The sequence below is a fragment of the Thermobia domestica genome, chromosome 3, assembly GCF_964235325.1.
Source record: "Thermobia domestica chromosome 3, izTheDome1.hap1.1, whole genome shotgun sequence".
Taxonomy (NCBI): Eukaryota; Metazoa; Arthropoda; class Insecta; order Zygentoma; family Lepismatidae; genus Thermobia; species Thermobia domestica.
Window position 1 is genome coordinate 201,490,856 of NC_137456.1, and position 19,002 is coordinate 201,509,857.

The 19,002-nt window shown below is 31.9% G+C and overlaps 1 protein-coding gene across 1 annotated transcript in view; it reads right to left on the reverse strand.

The window, feature by feature from the left end:
* Positions 1-19,002, reverse strand: part of LOC145681564 (uncharacterized) — a 136,605-nt gene that overhangs the window by 107,501 nt on the left and 10,102 nt on the right. The window contains exon 3 of the mRNA XM_081753202.1: positions 15,330-15,431. Coding sequence (XP_081609328.1) covers positions 15,330-15,431 — 102 coding nt within the window. The remainder of the gene's footprint in view (positions 1-15,329; positions 15,432-19,002) is intronic.

Below are 19,002 nucleotides of genomic sequence, written 5' to 3' on the forward strand. Positions count from 1 at the left end.
TCTCCATAATGGTACCACGCGGAAAACTTGGTATAGGCCAAATTTTATCTTTGCCTCCCTCTGTTAGCTGTTTCGTATCATATATAAACGGATGGTTTTGATATTTCTTCTGATCATTAAAACAACAATGGTACCTGTGTGCGTGCAGAAATGCAAAAGCACAAGGTAACTTCCTATTTGTTTTGGAAACAACAAACCCATTTCACGTGTGCGAGAGAAATTGAGCACAGCGAGATCGGGTGTTTACTCACGGTCAGTTCGCAGCAGGAGTCCATGGTAAAAGATTTGGCTATCTCGAAAGCACTCGCAAAACCTTACAAATACAAAAGACTGCGCTTCAAAGAAAGTTTAGACACAGATGTTTCAATTTTCTTTTAGCATCTTTCTTCAGCAAAAGAGTTGGTTCATTGTATTCGAAAAAGGGAAGGGAGAAAGGGTGAATTTATATTTTATGTGGGGGGTAACGTTGTAAGTACTATAAACAATATATACCGCTTCCGACTCTGTACTGAACCACTTCCTTTAGCGGTATATCACTAGATCTATCCTGACCCTCATCCCACCTCAAGTTGTAAAGTAGAAAGGGACAGAAGTATTCAACATGACTGCGCACTTGAGTTTCAGTTCACAATACGAAAACCAGTGAGCAAGTAAACAGTCTTTTGTAGGATCGTCTTTTACTTCTTGAATTTATTTTTGAACATTTCTGTGAATTCAACAAGAGAACGCAGTAGAAATACGGACTAGTTTTTACTCCAACCATTACTTTCGCTCCAACCCAGGGATGCCACATTTATGATTTCGTACTAGATTTAGTGATTTTACTATTGAACTAGTGATTTAGTACGTACTTTGGGTAAATAGGCACATTCTAGTGATTTTTTTGCATTCTTTCTGATGCAGACAAATGAGAAGGAAATGGTTCTTAAAATAAAAGGAAGAAGTATATTGCAGTTCAAAACAAATGTAGAAACCTTAAATTATTTTTTTCTTTTCCCTCTGACTGAATGAAACCCCTGCTGTGTAACGACCTTAAGTAAACAACGGCTATCTTTGGTCCCCTACCTCCTTTTGTTAGCCGACATGAGATGGGTTACTTTTTTTTTCTGGAAGAAAGTGAAGAAATAATTATCCAGTACATTTACGTTTTGTCAGGCACACAGGCGCAGTCTGTACTTGTTTCCTAACGAATTTTAGCAACATAACATAAATGAAACATATGTACCAGAAAATAGAGGCAGTACAAACGGAAATTTTCATCTATGACACATTTGATGAGAAATATAGTTAGAAGTCACGTGCAAGCACTCTAAACATGTCCTATCCTGTAATTCTATTCGTATGTTTATGTAGGTGAGACTGAGAAATCAAGAAACAATTATAACTGGTTTACTTCAGGGGGAAAATTTAAATGTGAAGGGGTGTTACACTGGGACTTTAATTGCGTCCTTTGTACACGATTAACAAGTAATAGCAATTTTTAAATTTATTTTAGTTCTTGGGGAGAGGAAGATGGAAGCGAACCCTCGTAAGGACCTCTGCAAGGAAACATGAATACTAGCCGCCACTGTTTGTTACATTACACAAAATAGTTTTTTATATATATATATATATATATATATATATATATATATATATATATATATATATATATATATATATATTGAGTTTTATTCAGGGTTTTCATTCTGCAGGAGAGGGGGGGATAGTAATACCTGACGAACATTTTCTATTCGCAGAGTGTTGCAATGATAGCATTTCCTCCATTATAACTTGGCCAAGCTAGTTGCATTATATGTAAGGATTAAGTTAGCCTAAAAAGCTTAAATTTCTATGGCTGTTTTACTCTGTACCCATCTTTCTCATTTTCGGTCTACGGGACTCTGTGTCCGGAAATTTTCGATGGCTTCCAAGTCGGAAAATAAGTGTATCAAAGGCATATATATTATATCTATGGTTATATGAGGCATGGATCTACAGTTTTAAAGTGAGATACTGGTAACAACTTCATGAGCTTCCACCGTAAATCGAACCAGAGTCTCCCGCGATCAAGACGTATGTGTTAACCATACAGCCACGAGAAAATTCACATAAGCACACACACATATATATTGTTGAGTTGATTTTGACTTTACCGTCTCTTTCAGCAGCGAGGATATATGAAATGTAGACCTACTGATTAACGTGGAATCCGAACTACATGAGCTCGCGCCGGGAATTGAACCCGAATCTTCCACGGCAAAGACGCGTACACTAGCCGCGGAGTTCACACACATACACACAGAATCAGAGTCCTCACACACCAAGGGTTAGAGCTGTGCCACTGAGTCGCAGCGGCCACGGGGCTAGGTCGAGTCCACTTTACGTTCATAGTTTCTTAGTACATAAATGTTACGATTATGAAATAGATTTTCCTTAATGAGCTGCATAAAAACAAAAGCTTTCGAAATGCATTAAACAATTAGCTCGATTTGAGTGTGAACTTCAAGTTATATCAGAGTGTAAATACGGATACGCACCAAAGCTCGAAAACTTAATACACTATTTCTCCTATATAGTCAGCATGTATCAAGCAATCGTTCAGCTTTCATTTGAGAGGATGGAAATCGAAGGCCCCTGAACAACTATGTTACTAATGTGCGGAATGTATTTATTTTACAGTGAACTGCTTTGATGCCAAGTGGCCTAACACCAAAATTGAAATTTTCCAGGAGTGAAAGTTGAAGTTCAATATCTCATGAACAATCCATATTTCTTTTATGTTGGGAACCAAAACCATAATTACTGTATGTAGTTCATTGTTTTATAACTTAGTGTTTACAAAAATCCTTTTAAAAATACCTATTCATAGAAGTGAATGGTACTTATCTGTACTAGTTCTTGGCATCCAAGCAGTCCATTTATTGTAATACTAGCCTAATATACCCATTCTTCGCATGTATTTGGAAGTCAACACCTGTGGAAGTATCACCATTCATTTCAGTGACCGCGAAAACTATGGATTTGACACTAGTATCAATCAATATGGGCTATTTATACATGTCTCGGTATTCCTCACCCGCTGACACCCGGCCCGCATACAGTAGTAGCTGAATTTGCAAGTCATCGCTGATGGAAGTGTCACCATTGATCTCAGCGACCGTGAAAACTATGAATTTGACACTAATGTCGATCAATTTGGATTACTTTTACTACATGTCTCGCTAAATGCCCCCCTGAGACCCCCTGGTTCCAATTTTGACAAAAATGCTTCGCCTTAGACTGGGACCTGGACCAAGGTATCCGTGACCAAAATTTGGTAACTCTCGGTCAACTTGTCTGGTCCTCAGGTCGGTCCCAGTAAGCGTCCCCCCTCCCGAGACCCCCTGGTTCGAAATTTAAAAAAAACGCTTCGTCTTGATCTGGGGCCTGGACCAAGGTACCCGTGACCAAATTTTGGGAACTCTCGGTCCACTCGTCTGGTCCCCAGGTTGCACACAAACAGACAGACAAACACACAAACAAACTTTATTTTATTTATATTAGATAAGACATATTATGTAAAATAGTCTCGTATCATAATATGTGATGTACAACCAATGTTACATTATATATTATCCGTAGCTCTTGATATGCTGCAACATATTAAAGCCTCAAAATAGTTGGGCAAGCGAATAATCCAGAAGTTTACGTAACCCTATTGCGTTCATGGGAACAAAAACACAATGATTATAACTATGCTAAATTACTATAGACTACCAACTGCTCATTCAGAGAATTTATGAAGTTCACCTTATCGCAATAGTTTTATACAAACTAGATTTAGACTACGGATAATAGTTTTATACAAACTAGATAATCAATTATTATTATTATCATTATATTTGCAGTACAACCAAATACAACGACATTAACTATTAGTTCTAATTAACTGAATTGAGCTGAAAATTAAATCTTGATCTTTAAGGATTAACTATTAATTTTATGCGTTCTGTACCTTTCTGAAGGAATAAAAGCTGGAATTGGTTTCAAGGCTGTTTCTGAGTGAATACTTTCTTCAAAATAATATTAAAAATTATAGAAAGATTTTCGAGACATTCGAGTCGAGTCGAGAAATACGTTTGTCTCGACTCGTCTCGAATTTTACAAAGTGTGTCTCGACTCGAATCTCGACTCGAATTCGAGTCGAGTCGAGTCGAGATTCGAGACATGTCTCGACTCGAGCGCATCCCTATTCTTTATGTATTAGTGATTCTAATTTCTTAGCATTAAGTGTCTTATAAGTTTCTTCATAATAAAAATTCTCAAAGTCAAGTCTAAACTCATTAAACTGACCTAGACGTTGTTCAAATTTTTTTTTGTATAACCCACTTTATATATACTTCTTTCTTTGTGATGTCTAATAGTTGCTACATAAACATAACCTGATGTATCTTGTTCTTTCTTTATAAATGCCCATCTCTTTATTTCTTGAAGTGAGCAGGTGTGAATGTATGAACCAGATATAATATTGTTTACTTGTTACCTCCTGGTTTTATCATACATATTATTAAGCTTGTTTTTTTATAATATTCTATCAGTTCTTTATACTGTTTATTTTCCATCCAATTATCATACCTTCTACCACCACTCTTACAGAGTTTAGTAGTGTTCAAATATTCTGTTTTTCTCTATAATCAATTTAAAATAGCCAAATAAACCATTCCAATAATTATCTTTAATCTGTTTGTAGCAAAGATCGTTTAAACTATCCATGGTACTCATATTTTTCATGAAGAAAATAGTTTCATTTCACTTTTATGGGTTTAGAAGGGGACACCAGGTGATCCAAAACAACTACTTTTACTAAATATGTTGATTTTTTGAAGTGATCGTCCATTAAAGCAGTGTCCGGAATGTCGACCACCGCTTTTTTCATTATAAGCGTTTCAGATTGCCAATGAAAAAATCGCCTAATGATTTCCATCCTCGGTTTCTTGATGCTGGAAACATATGCTACAACAGAATCCTAGAAACTTTTATGAGTAATTATCATAAAAAGACAAAACATTAAATCTACACTACAACATTATCTCTATTTATCCAACTATTATACGAATTATCAAACATTAGCCATTTAACAAATACCTTATTACCTTTCTTAAGCAATACCTTTTGAACAAGCTACTCTTCTTTATATTTAGTTTTTAATAATTCTTGCTCATAAAACCTTCCTTGTACATCCTCGTTATCTAAATATTTTCTTCTTAATGTTTGTGGATTGGATGGAATAACCTCTGTAATAGTAAATACTTCTGTTGGCCAGTTGGGCGTAAATTCTTTCTCAAACAAAACTATAGATTTACTTATACGAACGTAATCATTAATTTTATATTTAGGTTTAACACGCTTATATTCTTTCTTATACACTTTCTCTAATATTATTTGCTCGTTCTTTTTATTAACTTTCACATGCTTTATACCAATTATTCTATCTACTTTATTATTATAAACGCTAACTAACGTTGGAAATATATCCATCCATTTATAATTCCTTGCCTAGTAAATTTCTTCCATGTGTTACCTTTAAGAGTTCTGTTGAAGTGTAAGCTGAGTAAGGATTGATATTATATTCCTTCATCAACTCTTTAAAATCTTGGTTATAAAATTCTTTACCTTTATCACTTCGTAAGTTACAAGGTTTTAATACTGATTCAAACGCTTCTGTAACTATTCTTCCCGCTCTTATCTTTAACAGGAAAAGCAAACGCATATTTCGAGAACACATCAATAATCGTTAGTAATTACTTATAGCCTTTGCTTCATTTGAAAACACCTTTTAATACCCCACTATCCTTTCTACAAGATCAGCCTGCCAAAGATCATCGATACCTTATATAACATCACTTAGCCTAGGATAGATTTTTCTTGCAGGCTTGTGAATTTCCTCTATAATGTCTTCTCTAACACCTTCACCTTCTCCTAGTCAAGCATTCTTTGTAACAAATTGAGATTTAGTAACACCACATACAGAACAAACACCTTTCTTGATATATTTTCCATTCTTTGTTCGCTCTATTCTAATGGTATCTTTCTTTCTATCTCTTGACTTCTTACACTTAACACAATACATACTATTTATTATTTAGAAAATTATTAAACTTCTTTTGCTATGTACATAATAACAAATAGCAATTGTCCTTCTTCCATAGCAGCGTTTTCTTTTGGTTTAATCGTAATTTTATTATCTTTGTTAAAGCTGAAAGGTAAATTTTAACTCAAATTATCATCACCTAAATATATATTTGGATGGGCTTTATCGGAATATGATTCTATTTGCATTAGTTTACCATTATAAAGAAATTTGTAACTATTAGATAGATTGAATATTCTAAAAATTGGATCTTTAACACCTTTACGTCTGACTCGACATAATAAATGATGGTGTCCCCCTTCATAATGAACATATTTCCTTCTTTATTTGATATTAGGAAATCTTTTGTAGCAAATTTATTTAACACTGACGTAAGTTGACGTAGTTACAGCATCAGAATCTGGTATTGCATCACGTAAAATACTTAATTGTCTACCTTCGACGAGTATATATCTATCAGCTTTCCGAATATTTAACTTTGTTAATTCTGATACTGTATCTAATTCATCTTTCTTTAATATGTGTCTCGTAATTTTTAATACATCGTGAAACTTCTTTCTATCACTTTCTAATTGATTATTTATTGGCTCAAGTTGTCACAAAGTTACCATATCTTGTTGATCCATACTATCAGCTACATTAACAAGTCTTTTATTTCTGAATTCAACTCATGATTCATTGTTTGTTAAAAAGGTTTTCTAAAGTTCATTTTTAAAAGCTTCACCACCTACATAGTACTGTTTACGAATGGTTTTTCTTATGTGTTTACCATATTCTTCTCTCTTAGCAAAATTCTGTAGTAGCTCTACTCAAAATGTTAACATCACTTTTCTTACTTATGATATTGCCGAAGATATCCATTATTTACTATATAAAAATGGCAATTCCCAACCTAACTTCTCGAAAATGTTTTCAATACAATGTAAGTTTTTTGACCTTTTAAACTCAATATCAATATCTATACCATGTTTTATTAATAGCCAATACAAAACATGTTTCACATTTATAAAGGCTTTTTGTTTACCATAATCAAGCTCGCAAAAGGTGTAATATTACTCTTCAAATTCATATTCAAGTCTATCTCTCACATGTAAGTTTATAAGTTTTTGATCTGTAAAGTCAAAGTAAATTATATAAACATCGTGATAATATTTTAAGTATTTATGTTTCTTTAGTATTTTAATATATCTTGTACTGATATTTCATCTTTCGGTATATTTTTAAATTCTTCGTATAACATCGTAAACACCTCTTTTGGAATAACCCTATCTTGTAAAGCTTGTAAATGAGATAATTGTAACAAATCTTTTTACAGTATTATACCAGCACTCATACCAGCACTATAATAAATATTTGTTCTTTCATCTATATAGTTGGAGCCATGATGATTAGCTACTAATTATATTTTCAAATCTTCTAAGGTAATTATGGGATAACTTCTCCAACTCTTGATCTGGATATAAAAACTGTGGAGTAAATATTTTCCGTAAATCATGAACTGATATATATTATCTTTATCATGTAAATTTATTTTACTAGCATACCCACAATACTTAAAATAATTATACATATCATCCCAACTAAGTCAATGATCATGTTTCTTAAAATAATCTTTAATTCTATTATGTATAACTTCCATATTTATTTTAAACGAACTTTTATGAAGATATTCATGAAAGCCATTAAAATATTTTTATTCATTTTCTATTATATACAGTACGTCCCTAAAAGAATATCCATGACTTAATAATTTTAAAACCTTAACACATAATATCCAATGTGTGCCAATGTTTTCTGATTTATCTAAATTAACAACACCACACTCATTTTCTTTAGATTTTCTAGGTAATTCATCGCTTATAAACACTCCTCGAAAGTACTTTACCTTGAATTCTATCACCAACCTCTCTATGTCGAAGTTGGTTAATGGTTTTAGGTTTTTGACTTTTACCACCACTTTGTTTGCCTTCCATTGCTAAATTGTGTCGCTTTTGTTCTTCTAATTCTTGTTTATTTTTGCATCAAGGGCAGTATTAGCTATAGCTGCTGATCCTTCTGTTAAAGAACTTAATGCTCCAAATGTTGTGAGAATAGCTGGTATCGTAAATATAAATCCACTAATATGTTCTTTAGGCGAACTCTTAATCTTTTTTATTTGCGAAGTGGTTAGAGATAAATTCATACCTTTTCCTTCTTCCACCTTCTTAGCTTTATCACTTACTTGTTTTTTGTAATATATGATCAATCTTTAAATTCTCAAGTTCTTTTTGGGGAGTAAAAAAGGTACAACTTTTAATAGAACACATATCTGCTATTTATTTAATAGAAAATCTTTGTAAAAGTATGATTGTTGTTGTTCCACCAAAATCGATTAAATTTTCATTCTCAACTGTTATTTTTATTTCAAATTCATGGATCTTTTTTCTTGTTAAATGGGAAAATAAAGTTTAAGTGGGTTCATATATAATACTATGTTTAGCGTTTGTTTTAAATGTTGCTATTACTCCTGTTTCTCTATGAATATAATAAAAACCTTTAACGATCATCCCATCAATTTCATTACAGTGAACGTTAATTGTATCAAAGAGATGAAACTTTGGTAATTCACTTCCAATATGTTTCGTTCTTTGCTAATACTGGTAAATGCTCAAATCCAAAAACAGTTTTTTTAATTTCTTATTACAAAATCACTATTGTCTATTTCTATTTTAACTCTATTTCTTATCTGATCTTCTGTTACTGTTATGCTTACAGATTGAGATTTTAAATAATCGTTAAGGCTCTTTAAACTGTATTGTCCGCCTGGTATAAATACTCGTTCACCTCTCTATGTAACTAATGTATTATTTAGAACGTTTGGATTAAAATAAGTGCTATAAATGCAGCTAGTAATATACCTAAATCGTTATTAGTATTATCTAATTCGTAATGTAATTTCGTTTTCAAAATTAAAGTATCACCAGTTAACTTGAACACTTTAGCCATTTATTATATAATAAATGAATGAATATGATTTGCCTAAAGATATTCCAAGAAAAAGTAATCAAATTAATAGAAGATATTATTCTAAAATTAGAATATAGCTTAAAGAAGAAAAAGAATAAATTACGTTATGTTTAATATGCGTATTACAGCTTAATCACTTTATCCATATTACTATCTGCAACATCTGGTTTTGTTAATGTATTTATTCCTGTGACAGTTTATTCAATTATATCAAGATATTTCGCTACAAATAGTGCAGTTATTACAGAGTTGTCTTCTAAACTTAATATTAGTAAGAAGAATGAATATAAGACTATTGCATCAACTCCTTTAAAGAAGAATTAAAGATGATAATAATATTGAATGGCGACATCGATAAAGAATATAATGAAGACCCTGTTTATAAGATTAAGCCAACACTTAGAAATATAAAAACTTCAGACTCCCTAATTAAGATTTGTTATATAATAAATGAGTAAGGATAAGAAAATTGTTAATTGGGATGTGCAGAGATGATTAAAGAAAAAAACTACTAAAAAGAGAATTGGATTACTTATACGTGATTGTATATGTTGTCTTATTGTAGGTCCATCTGCTTGTGGAAAAACGTTTCTCTCATTTAACTTTTTATTACAGCCAGGTTGGATAAACAATAATTTTTACGACATTTATTCTAAAAGCATGAATCAGGCAAAGTATCAGGAACTACGAAAACGATTTGAAAAAGCAAAATTAAAATTTAAGAAACAAACAGCAAAATTTTTAAGTGGTAATGATTCGATCGTACCTATTGATGAATGTGAAAAATACTCTATTGTTGTATGTTGATTATATTTTAGAAAATCAAGATAGTATTAGAAATAACTTTACAAGAGGAAAGCATAAGCATTTAGATTGTTTCTATTTTGCACAAAGATATTCCAAAGTACCTAAACAGCAAGTAAGAGATAATGTTAGCTTCTTATGTTTATTTTGTCAAGATGATACTAATTTAAAGCATGTGTACAATGAGTTTGTCGGAGGAGATATGTCTTGCGATAAATTTAAAGAGATATGTTCTTCTTGTTGGAAAGATGATTATGGTTTGATAGTTATCGATATGACAAGGAAAGTAAATAAAGGCAACAACATAAAACATTTTATAAACATTTGACGTTTCTTTGCGTTTTCTAGCAGTCTACTACAGTTTTTTCTACGTTTCTTCCTGTTTTTCGTGTTTCTTACGTTTTCTTGACTTTATTGATGTTTGTCGACGTTTTCTAAACGTTTATAAACTTTTCTGACATTTATCAACGTTTCCTAGACGTTCATCGACGTTTTTACGTTTTCTAGACGTTTAATGATGATTTTGACGTTTTCTAGACGTTCATCGACATTTTGTGACGTTTTCTAGACGTTTTTAATGTTTTCTAGACATTTCTTCACGCTTATTTGTTTCCTTTATAATAAATGAATGAGAGAGAAATTGTGAGGAACCTGAAGTTAAAGGAATTCCATATTAAAGGTTTTAAAATTTCGAAAAAAGGAAGAGCAGGAGTATATGACAAGTACAACAAGCAAGAACAACCTGTATTTGATGCTATTGAAAATTTAGATAATAAGATTAAAGAAGTAGTTGAACAGAACTAAAACTTAATAACAGAACTTGTTCCAGCTGTAAATAAGAGTGCTACAGTAGATTCAAAATATTTTCAATCACCTCCAATGTATGAGAGTTCTGTAGAGGTAGGTGATTTGCCAGTGACTAAAGAGATAAAGAAATGACAAAACAAATTAAAGATAAAGTAGAAGGAGTAAAGCCTTTAATAACTCATTTTGGTAACATTGCAACGAGATATTACGCAAAAAGAAGTGTTGAGGAAATTGGTAAGATAATAAATAAAATAGGAAATTCCAATGTTAATGTTATTGGTGATGATTTAATAATTAACGGTAAAACCTCTAAACGAACAGAAGGTTTATGTGAGCTGTTAGCAATGAATACTAACAAAAAAATGAGGATTATTATAAGGATAATTTTAAAAATTATAAAGAAATAATAAAATCAGATTCAGCGTTTCAAAATTATGATCTAGATAGTAAAAGAGTTGCGTCTAGTAGAAGTACAAAATACAAAAATATTATAAAATCTATTTGGGAGACAGAGATTAAACCAAACTTCCCTCTAACTACTAAATCAAAGTCGGGAGTAGGAATTAAATAATATACTGAACTGACTAAAGAATATATTTGGATGGATGATGTTCGAAAGTTAATGGATAGATGAATTGTTATAAATGGAGAAAAAAGCTGGTAATAATATTTTTTACGATGAGAAATATGTATAGTAGGTATGATTAATAATAAGCTTTCACAATTCACTCCTAAAGATTCAAAAGATATAGGTTATTTGATAAAGATATTAAACAAATTGCCGCAAAGATTTTGGAATAATGAGAAACTTGGTAAAGGGTTAATGAATAAAATTTTAAATATGAAAGAAATTCCAGAGTTACATTTACCAGGCTACTCGTACTGCAGACCCTTTACGAAGGTACAAGAAAGATTAGAAAGAGGAGATTAACCCGTTAATTGGCAAGCATTGATAGCATTACCATTAAAATATTTTGTTTGATTTTATGGTTGAACCATGTCTTTCTGATCGCACTTTTTAAAGTATTTTTGTGTTTTGGTTACAAAATACAGGATGTTTATTTCAAAGCAATACTGCCATAAAATAGGTCTTATGTGTTGTTACTGAGCAGCATTGCCCTATTATGGTCAAATATCATAAGAATATTTTCAGTAATTACCAGCAGTTTCGTTGAAATATCTTCCTACAGAACAAGAAACCACAAATAAAAAAGTAAACAAAGAACTTTCGTGGAAAGTAGGAGATAAAGCATCTACAATTCTTAATTTGACTGTTCCCTGTTGATGAAGATTAAAAATATCTAAACAAGTGACCTGCAAATCATGTATATGAATATTGTATGAACGCAAAAATGTCAATTACATAATCACTTAAGTTAAGATTCGTGCGGGTAACGGAATAAAATGCGATGTTGCTTGTAAGTAACAGTGCCAAGTAAAGCGTTAAGGTATTATCCCATTAGATGAAGTTTGTAGAGAACACGATATATATAATAGAGATAATAGAGAAACAGCTTCAAAATTTATTGCTGATAAAGGATTAGAACATCAAGCTTGGAAAAGAGTATTTAATAGATATGCATCAATTGGTGAAAGACTTGCAGCTTTTGGAGTTGGTTCTGCTATGAATGCTAAAGTCAAGTTAGGATGGGGATTGTAATTGTCTTTCAACATTTTCTTTATAATAAATAGTATGGAGAGTATTGCGAGTTTGAGTTGCAAATTATTACAGCAAATACAAGAACATATAATAATTTGAACGAACCTAACGAAGATATTGAATTTGACTTTTTTGTAGATGGATTTATTCATCCTCACAGAGCAGACTGTTATACGAAATTTGAAGTTGCAGGTGCTCAAGAAAGTGGAATATTTGTAGCTAATGATGCAATAAAACTTGTAAATAATCTTTCCATTCTTCTCTAGTATAGAAATTAGGAAGCATGATGTAATTATAGATAGGATTGATATACCTGGAATCACATCTACAGCTATCGGAAGTTTAAAGATTTCTAAACCAGAAGTTGAGTACTTAAAACAAGCAGGTTTCCAAACAGATGATAAACTTGGATTGAGAAAATGTTTTAGTTTTATATCTGCTAAGATTAATTCCAGGCTTTTTAAGTGATTGTAAAGAAGTTATGTGGAAAGGTGGATTGAGAATAACTTCTGTAAGGGCTGGAAATAATAATGATGTGTCTTAGAAATGGACAGAAGCAAGTGCAACATCGACTCATGATGGTAAGATAATAAAGAGTATGAAAATAAGAATGCCAATTGTAGAGTATGAACCAAATTACGAAAGCAAATTAAAGTTAAATATTCTTAAAGAACCTAAAATTATGATTTCAATCCACACATATTAATGTGTACAAAAGAATGTAGAAAGTTCTTTCTTGGAGTTTGATGTAACTACTCAATTTAATTCTCGACAATATGATATGCCTAATTTTGTAATGGTAATATTTCAAACTGATAAAAGCAATAAGCAGACTGCAGATTCTAGTAAATTTAATCGTTGTAAAGTTAAGAATCTCTATCTGAAAAATGTAGATAGGAAGTCTTTCCAAAGGAAAATAGAAATTTAGATATTGCTAATAATGATTATTTTAAAATGTATGAAGATTACATTGCATTTAAGAGAATAACTTGTCGAGATACAGAAATGTACTACAATTCAGTTCAGTTCATGAAAAGTAGACCGATGTATGTGATTAATTGTAGTAAGACAAAGTGTTTATATAAATAAGAGAAGTAATATAAAAATAGTAGTAGATTTTGCAGAAGCAGTAACTAATAATACAATTTGTTATGCGATTTTAATTGTTCGAAAGAACTACTTATGATGCTAAGAATGAGAAAGTAGTAGAAGAGTTTTAGATTAGATTAGATTGTTTGTTTTGGATTTAGTTTTTAGAACTTTTATGAGTATATTTTTCATAAGAGTTGTTATGAGACATATCTCAAGAGGATAAAGATTTTCTATTAAATAAGTATAACAGAACACATTGAACCTTTAAATAACTTGCAAACTTAGGACAGAAACTAGTTATAAATTTACGAGAATTAGACGTAGAACATCAGATTCTAAAAATGGACAAAATAAAGGCTAAGTTTGGTAGAATTATGTTAGTTGAGTGTGAAAACTTTAAGGTATTTCTCCCACATAGATTTACGAAACATTTAACTGGTAAAATGATAAGTGTTAAAGATGGATTAAAGCTTAAATATACTGGGCTAAAAGATTACTCAACTGTTGAATTCTCTGTTTGAGTCAAAGGTTTTATATAATATAAATAAGAAATGGCATCCTATTTAAACAAGAAGAATGATATTGCTGTTTTAAGACCTGTAAAATTTCAAGATTTTAAGAGAGGGAAAGCTTACGAAATCACATTATGAAAATTGACTAAAACAAAATACACAGGTGAAAGAGTTCTAGTACATTTATATGGGAAATTGCATCAAATATTTTTCAAAAATGATTTTTTTAGTAAATCTACAAGCGAAAAGTGAGTTACAAGTACGGAACCTCAAAGAAGTTTATTCTTACCAGCACATTCAACGTAATCATCATGAACGTTCAGGACCATGCTGAAATCGTGTATGAGGTGAATGGCTGCTTATTTTCTTTAAACTACGATCAATGAACTGTGTTTAAGAAGTCATTGTTTCCCATAGAGAACGAGATAAGCAGGAGATTTCACTATCAGCATCCAAACTTGTAATCATGTAAACATATAATACGTACTATTTAGGAATTAAGTTTTTATGGTTATATCATAAAATCTATCTTGTCAATGTCTGTATAGGTATTGTTTTGTTAGTTTGTTTTTAATACATTAGTTGGAATGTCATCAGATAAGGAGGGATATTTGTATTATGTTTTGCGTACGCGTTGTGGATTTATACTAATTCCCGACTGAAACGAGTTTTATAATTTCTTACTCTTGGAGAAATTTCTTGGTAGACTCGATAAAAGATTTTCAAAAGACACTGTATTGGGTTTTAAATTTATACCAAAAGAACTCTACCATGGTGTCAGTATTGATAGAATATAAGTAGATATAGCTTGTAGATATAAGTTAGTTATAGTTTTAGATGTAAGAATACTTTATGGATGTAACTAAAGTTTTGGGCTAAGTAAAGTACAGTGGTCAGTGACGGTTGTGCTAGAAGTTATGGTCAATGAGGGTTGTAGGGGAGAAGTAGCCCAGAAGTGAGCTATCGATTCTACTGTGTACTTGCCCACCAACAAAAGGAAGCGTTCTCTGATGCTTTGAACGTACTGTTACACCCAGAACATAGTTGCTATATAACTAGTCTTTTATCTAAGAGGGGTTTATTTTCAAAGTAATTGCTGAAAATAGAAATAACACAAGTATACACAGTAAATAAATCAAATACAGTTATACAAATAATAGTAATAAATCGCATCTATTCCAGATCAGGACTCCTTAACCTAATAACAATCATAACTTAGGAATATATAAAATCCGCACAAATATATTGACAATACAATATATAAATTGAAGAAGAATTATTTCAATATTAAAAAAGCAAAATACCCAAAAGTGTCACTTGCAACTTCAATTCTTACCGTGACTATTGATCCATAAAACACTCTGGCAACTTCTGCAGTTCTCTTACTTCTTATAATACCGTTCGTTCTGGTTGGCTCCTCCTCATGACTGGGCGCTACCTAAGAAAATAAAGTTATCAGAGAATTATACGGTAGTACCACCTATGATTTGATTAATTCATATTTGTCTGGTTTCAGGTATAGTCAACAGCAAAAGTATCTCCCTCTTGACTGTTACAACTCCATTAGGTCGAATCTAATACATTTTCTAGTATCACAAACGACTGGAAGATGCAAACCAATTTATACCTAACATTTCAACCAGAAGACAACAGTTGGTAAGCCTGTAAAGCTCTGAAATAAGCTCTTGCTGTGCAGTTGATGCAAGACAAATGTTAATGTTCAAGATTAATGTCTAGTGTCCATGGCATGTTATTCACTGAGTGTCACATATCTATGACATTATAATTCTTTGTATGTATAATCTATTTATTACTGCATACTGCATGTAAGAAGAAAGAGAAAATCACACACCATACATGGGTTAAAAAGCGGTTGAAATTAACTGAAAATATCAAATTTGGAACAATTAAAGGAAATAAGTTTGCTGTCAATCTCGCCATTCGGACATCTCTGTCCTCTACAGGAGAAGATTATGCACATCGCTGAATATGGATTGAAATTGAAATTGAATTGAAGCATACTAAAAATTTCAGACTTGTGTGAATTCGAACCCGTGCCGCCTGGGTCAATACGATAATCACCTACCTGCGCCAATCCCTCACTTTATACACTGATAGACAGTTGCTAGGGATGAAATCCATTTAATCTGAGGTTTTCATGTTGACCCTACAGCCAACGAAGAAGAAAATGTGGTAGATGTTATTTCCTAATCCCTTAAATTGTATCAAGGCATGCAAGAGTACCAGTTAGGATTCGAAATATTTGAAATTAAAATATACTTAGAAACGTATGTTCTGAGTAACTAGTAGTTTACATTGTTAACATTGCATCAATGATTTCTAACGAAGTAGTGCTGATTGAAGGTGCCAAGTGAAATCCCCGGGATCAGACCAGTTTTGTCAATTAATTTTCTTCATCAGATTTTGTTGCTTAGATAGTTATTATTATTATTATTATTATTATTATTATTATTATTATTATTATTATTATTATTATTATTATTATTATTATTATTATTATTATTATTATTATTATTAACGATTATTAAAATTTCATCGATCATTATTGTAATTCAAAGTCTCACTAAGGATGGATTTTTGAAAATTCGACTGGAAATCGGGGTAAAAGAGGAGTGGTAATTATTATCTTAAAACGTCCATATCTCGGTGTCTCTAAATTTTAGAGTTATGAAATTAGGTATATAGACTTCTCGTTTAAAATAATTAGAGATGTCTTTCAGCATTTTTGTTTTTAATATTTGACCTATGCAAGTTTTTTCGGGCAGTCTTCGCGATAGAAAAGTCTCTTACTTTTTGCGTATAACACTTCAAAAATCTTCCTGTGGCAAAAACTACTAAAAGGATTTAAATAAATTTAAACTCCTAAAGAATAATTGAATTATCAATTCGTTTTAGGAAAGTTATGTCTAGAGTAATTCTTAATATTCTATATATTTAACATATACCTAACTTTATAGTTTCTGCTTAAACTACGAGTTCATATCGAAGATATAAAATCTTTACAACAGTATCTTAATAGCTATTTATTTATTATAAATGGGTCTCTAGTTGAAATGATTCCCTAAATAAATTATTTGAGAGACACCAAACTAGGTAGTCTTTTCTCCATAAATTTCTGAAAGGGCATGGATGCATAAGTATAGCGAAATGGCCCCAGATCAATCTTGGGACAAGTAGGTGGTATGTAGATACCCCCGAGACACATGAATCCCTCACGTTTCAAACCTCAACTCTCATTGGTTCATGGGAAATGGCTCAAAATCGGAAGAGTGGGATTAATTTATTTCTCAGGAACGGCTCAATCGATTTTGTTCAAACTTGGATATATGTATAGGTGAAAAAGTTTTCCAAAATTGTATCACGGGTACGCCATGGTCAAAATTAGCCAAAACCAATCATACCACACCTATAAGGGAGCGATTGCAAAAAGAACAGATATTGATGTAGCTGAAGTATATTTGGTACGTGAATGAATGAAAAATCACACCTGAAGTGTCAAATTCACGGAGGCCTCATTTGATGGCCTGTGGCGCTCCTTTTCCTAGCTTGGGACATAGTGAAACTGTTGAAATTTAACCATTTATTTATGAATGAACACCCTTGTCACTTTAAAACAAACACGAAACAATGAATTATTGTGATTGTGTGAATTTGTCGCGAAAAACGGAATACTGACAGCCAGGAGCGTCAGTTGCGATTTTTCTTGGGGGCCAAGATCCCCCATGTATATAAGAAATGTACGTTTTACATTAGTAAATTAGTGGCCAATGGATTAAAATATAGACCCTGTAAAACTTATATTGAGGACAAAGGTTATGAAATCCCTATGTCTGCATTTAAAGGCAAAATGTCGCAATTGTCCATTGCAGAATCAAAAGATACTAGGTTTGTTACACGAATTCGTTGGACAGCTGAAGCTACACATGGAATGCTGAAAGAAAAGACATATTAGTTCCTAAGTGATGTCTTGAACCGACTGCGGTAGATCCCATAATTTTAGAGTTATGAACCTTTAAAGTTCATTTTTCCATACTTTCGGCAGCCTATAACTCCGAAAGGAAGCATTTGTGTACCCAGGTTGGTGGATACTTTTCGTCTTATCTTGGTGTAAGGAATCACCTCCCAGACGTTGTCGGTGTTGTTTTGAAACACCCTGTAGATATATAAATATATCTCCTATAACTGCTTGTGACACATTCCAAATATGTTAATTAACTTTGAAAATTTACATTTATTAGTGTTAAACATTGCTTAGTTCACTTAGAGTTCCATGTAGCAGAACTAAACATAGTTGTATACACTTTATACTCGTACATGTAATTTTTATTTTCAACATAATACATATACGTTAATTTGTGCATGTGCACATAATGCATATAGGGGTAGCATATATTAATTTTAGTGTAAGAAAGCTCTAACACCTGGAAACTATTGAACACTGTACTAGATTTAAAGTGTAGTGTACTATGGGAAAATATTGTAATACAATGAAACCTCTTAATAACGGACGCCAAAGGGGACATGAATTTTTGGCCGTTACTGAGAGATGTCCGTTACAGGGAGGTTACAAAAATTTAATTTCTCACGACGGCAGTTGTATGGAGTAATATACAGTAAATACATTATGTAAGAGCGTAAATACGTAAAATTCAATATGAAAATACTGTATTTAGTACGTGTTTGGATTACTGGGAGGGATGAAGAAATTCATTTCTGTTAAATATTATTATTCCTGGAGGATGTATTAATATATTCGTATACTGCAGAAGATAATGCTTGTTATGGTAATTTTCTGAAGTGATGTCAAAGATGTTTAGATGTTTTCCTACATGGGAGGGAAAGCGTTTTTCATCATGTCAAATCCTCAGAACTTTCTCTAAAGATTTATTAGGAACCAACTACCACTCGACATTGTTCGCTTAACATTGCTCATTGAAAATGTTATTGCAAAACAATGTTTGTTTTGTTATCTATGAAATTGTAGGGAA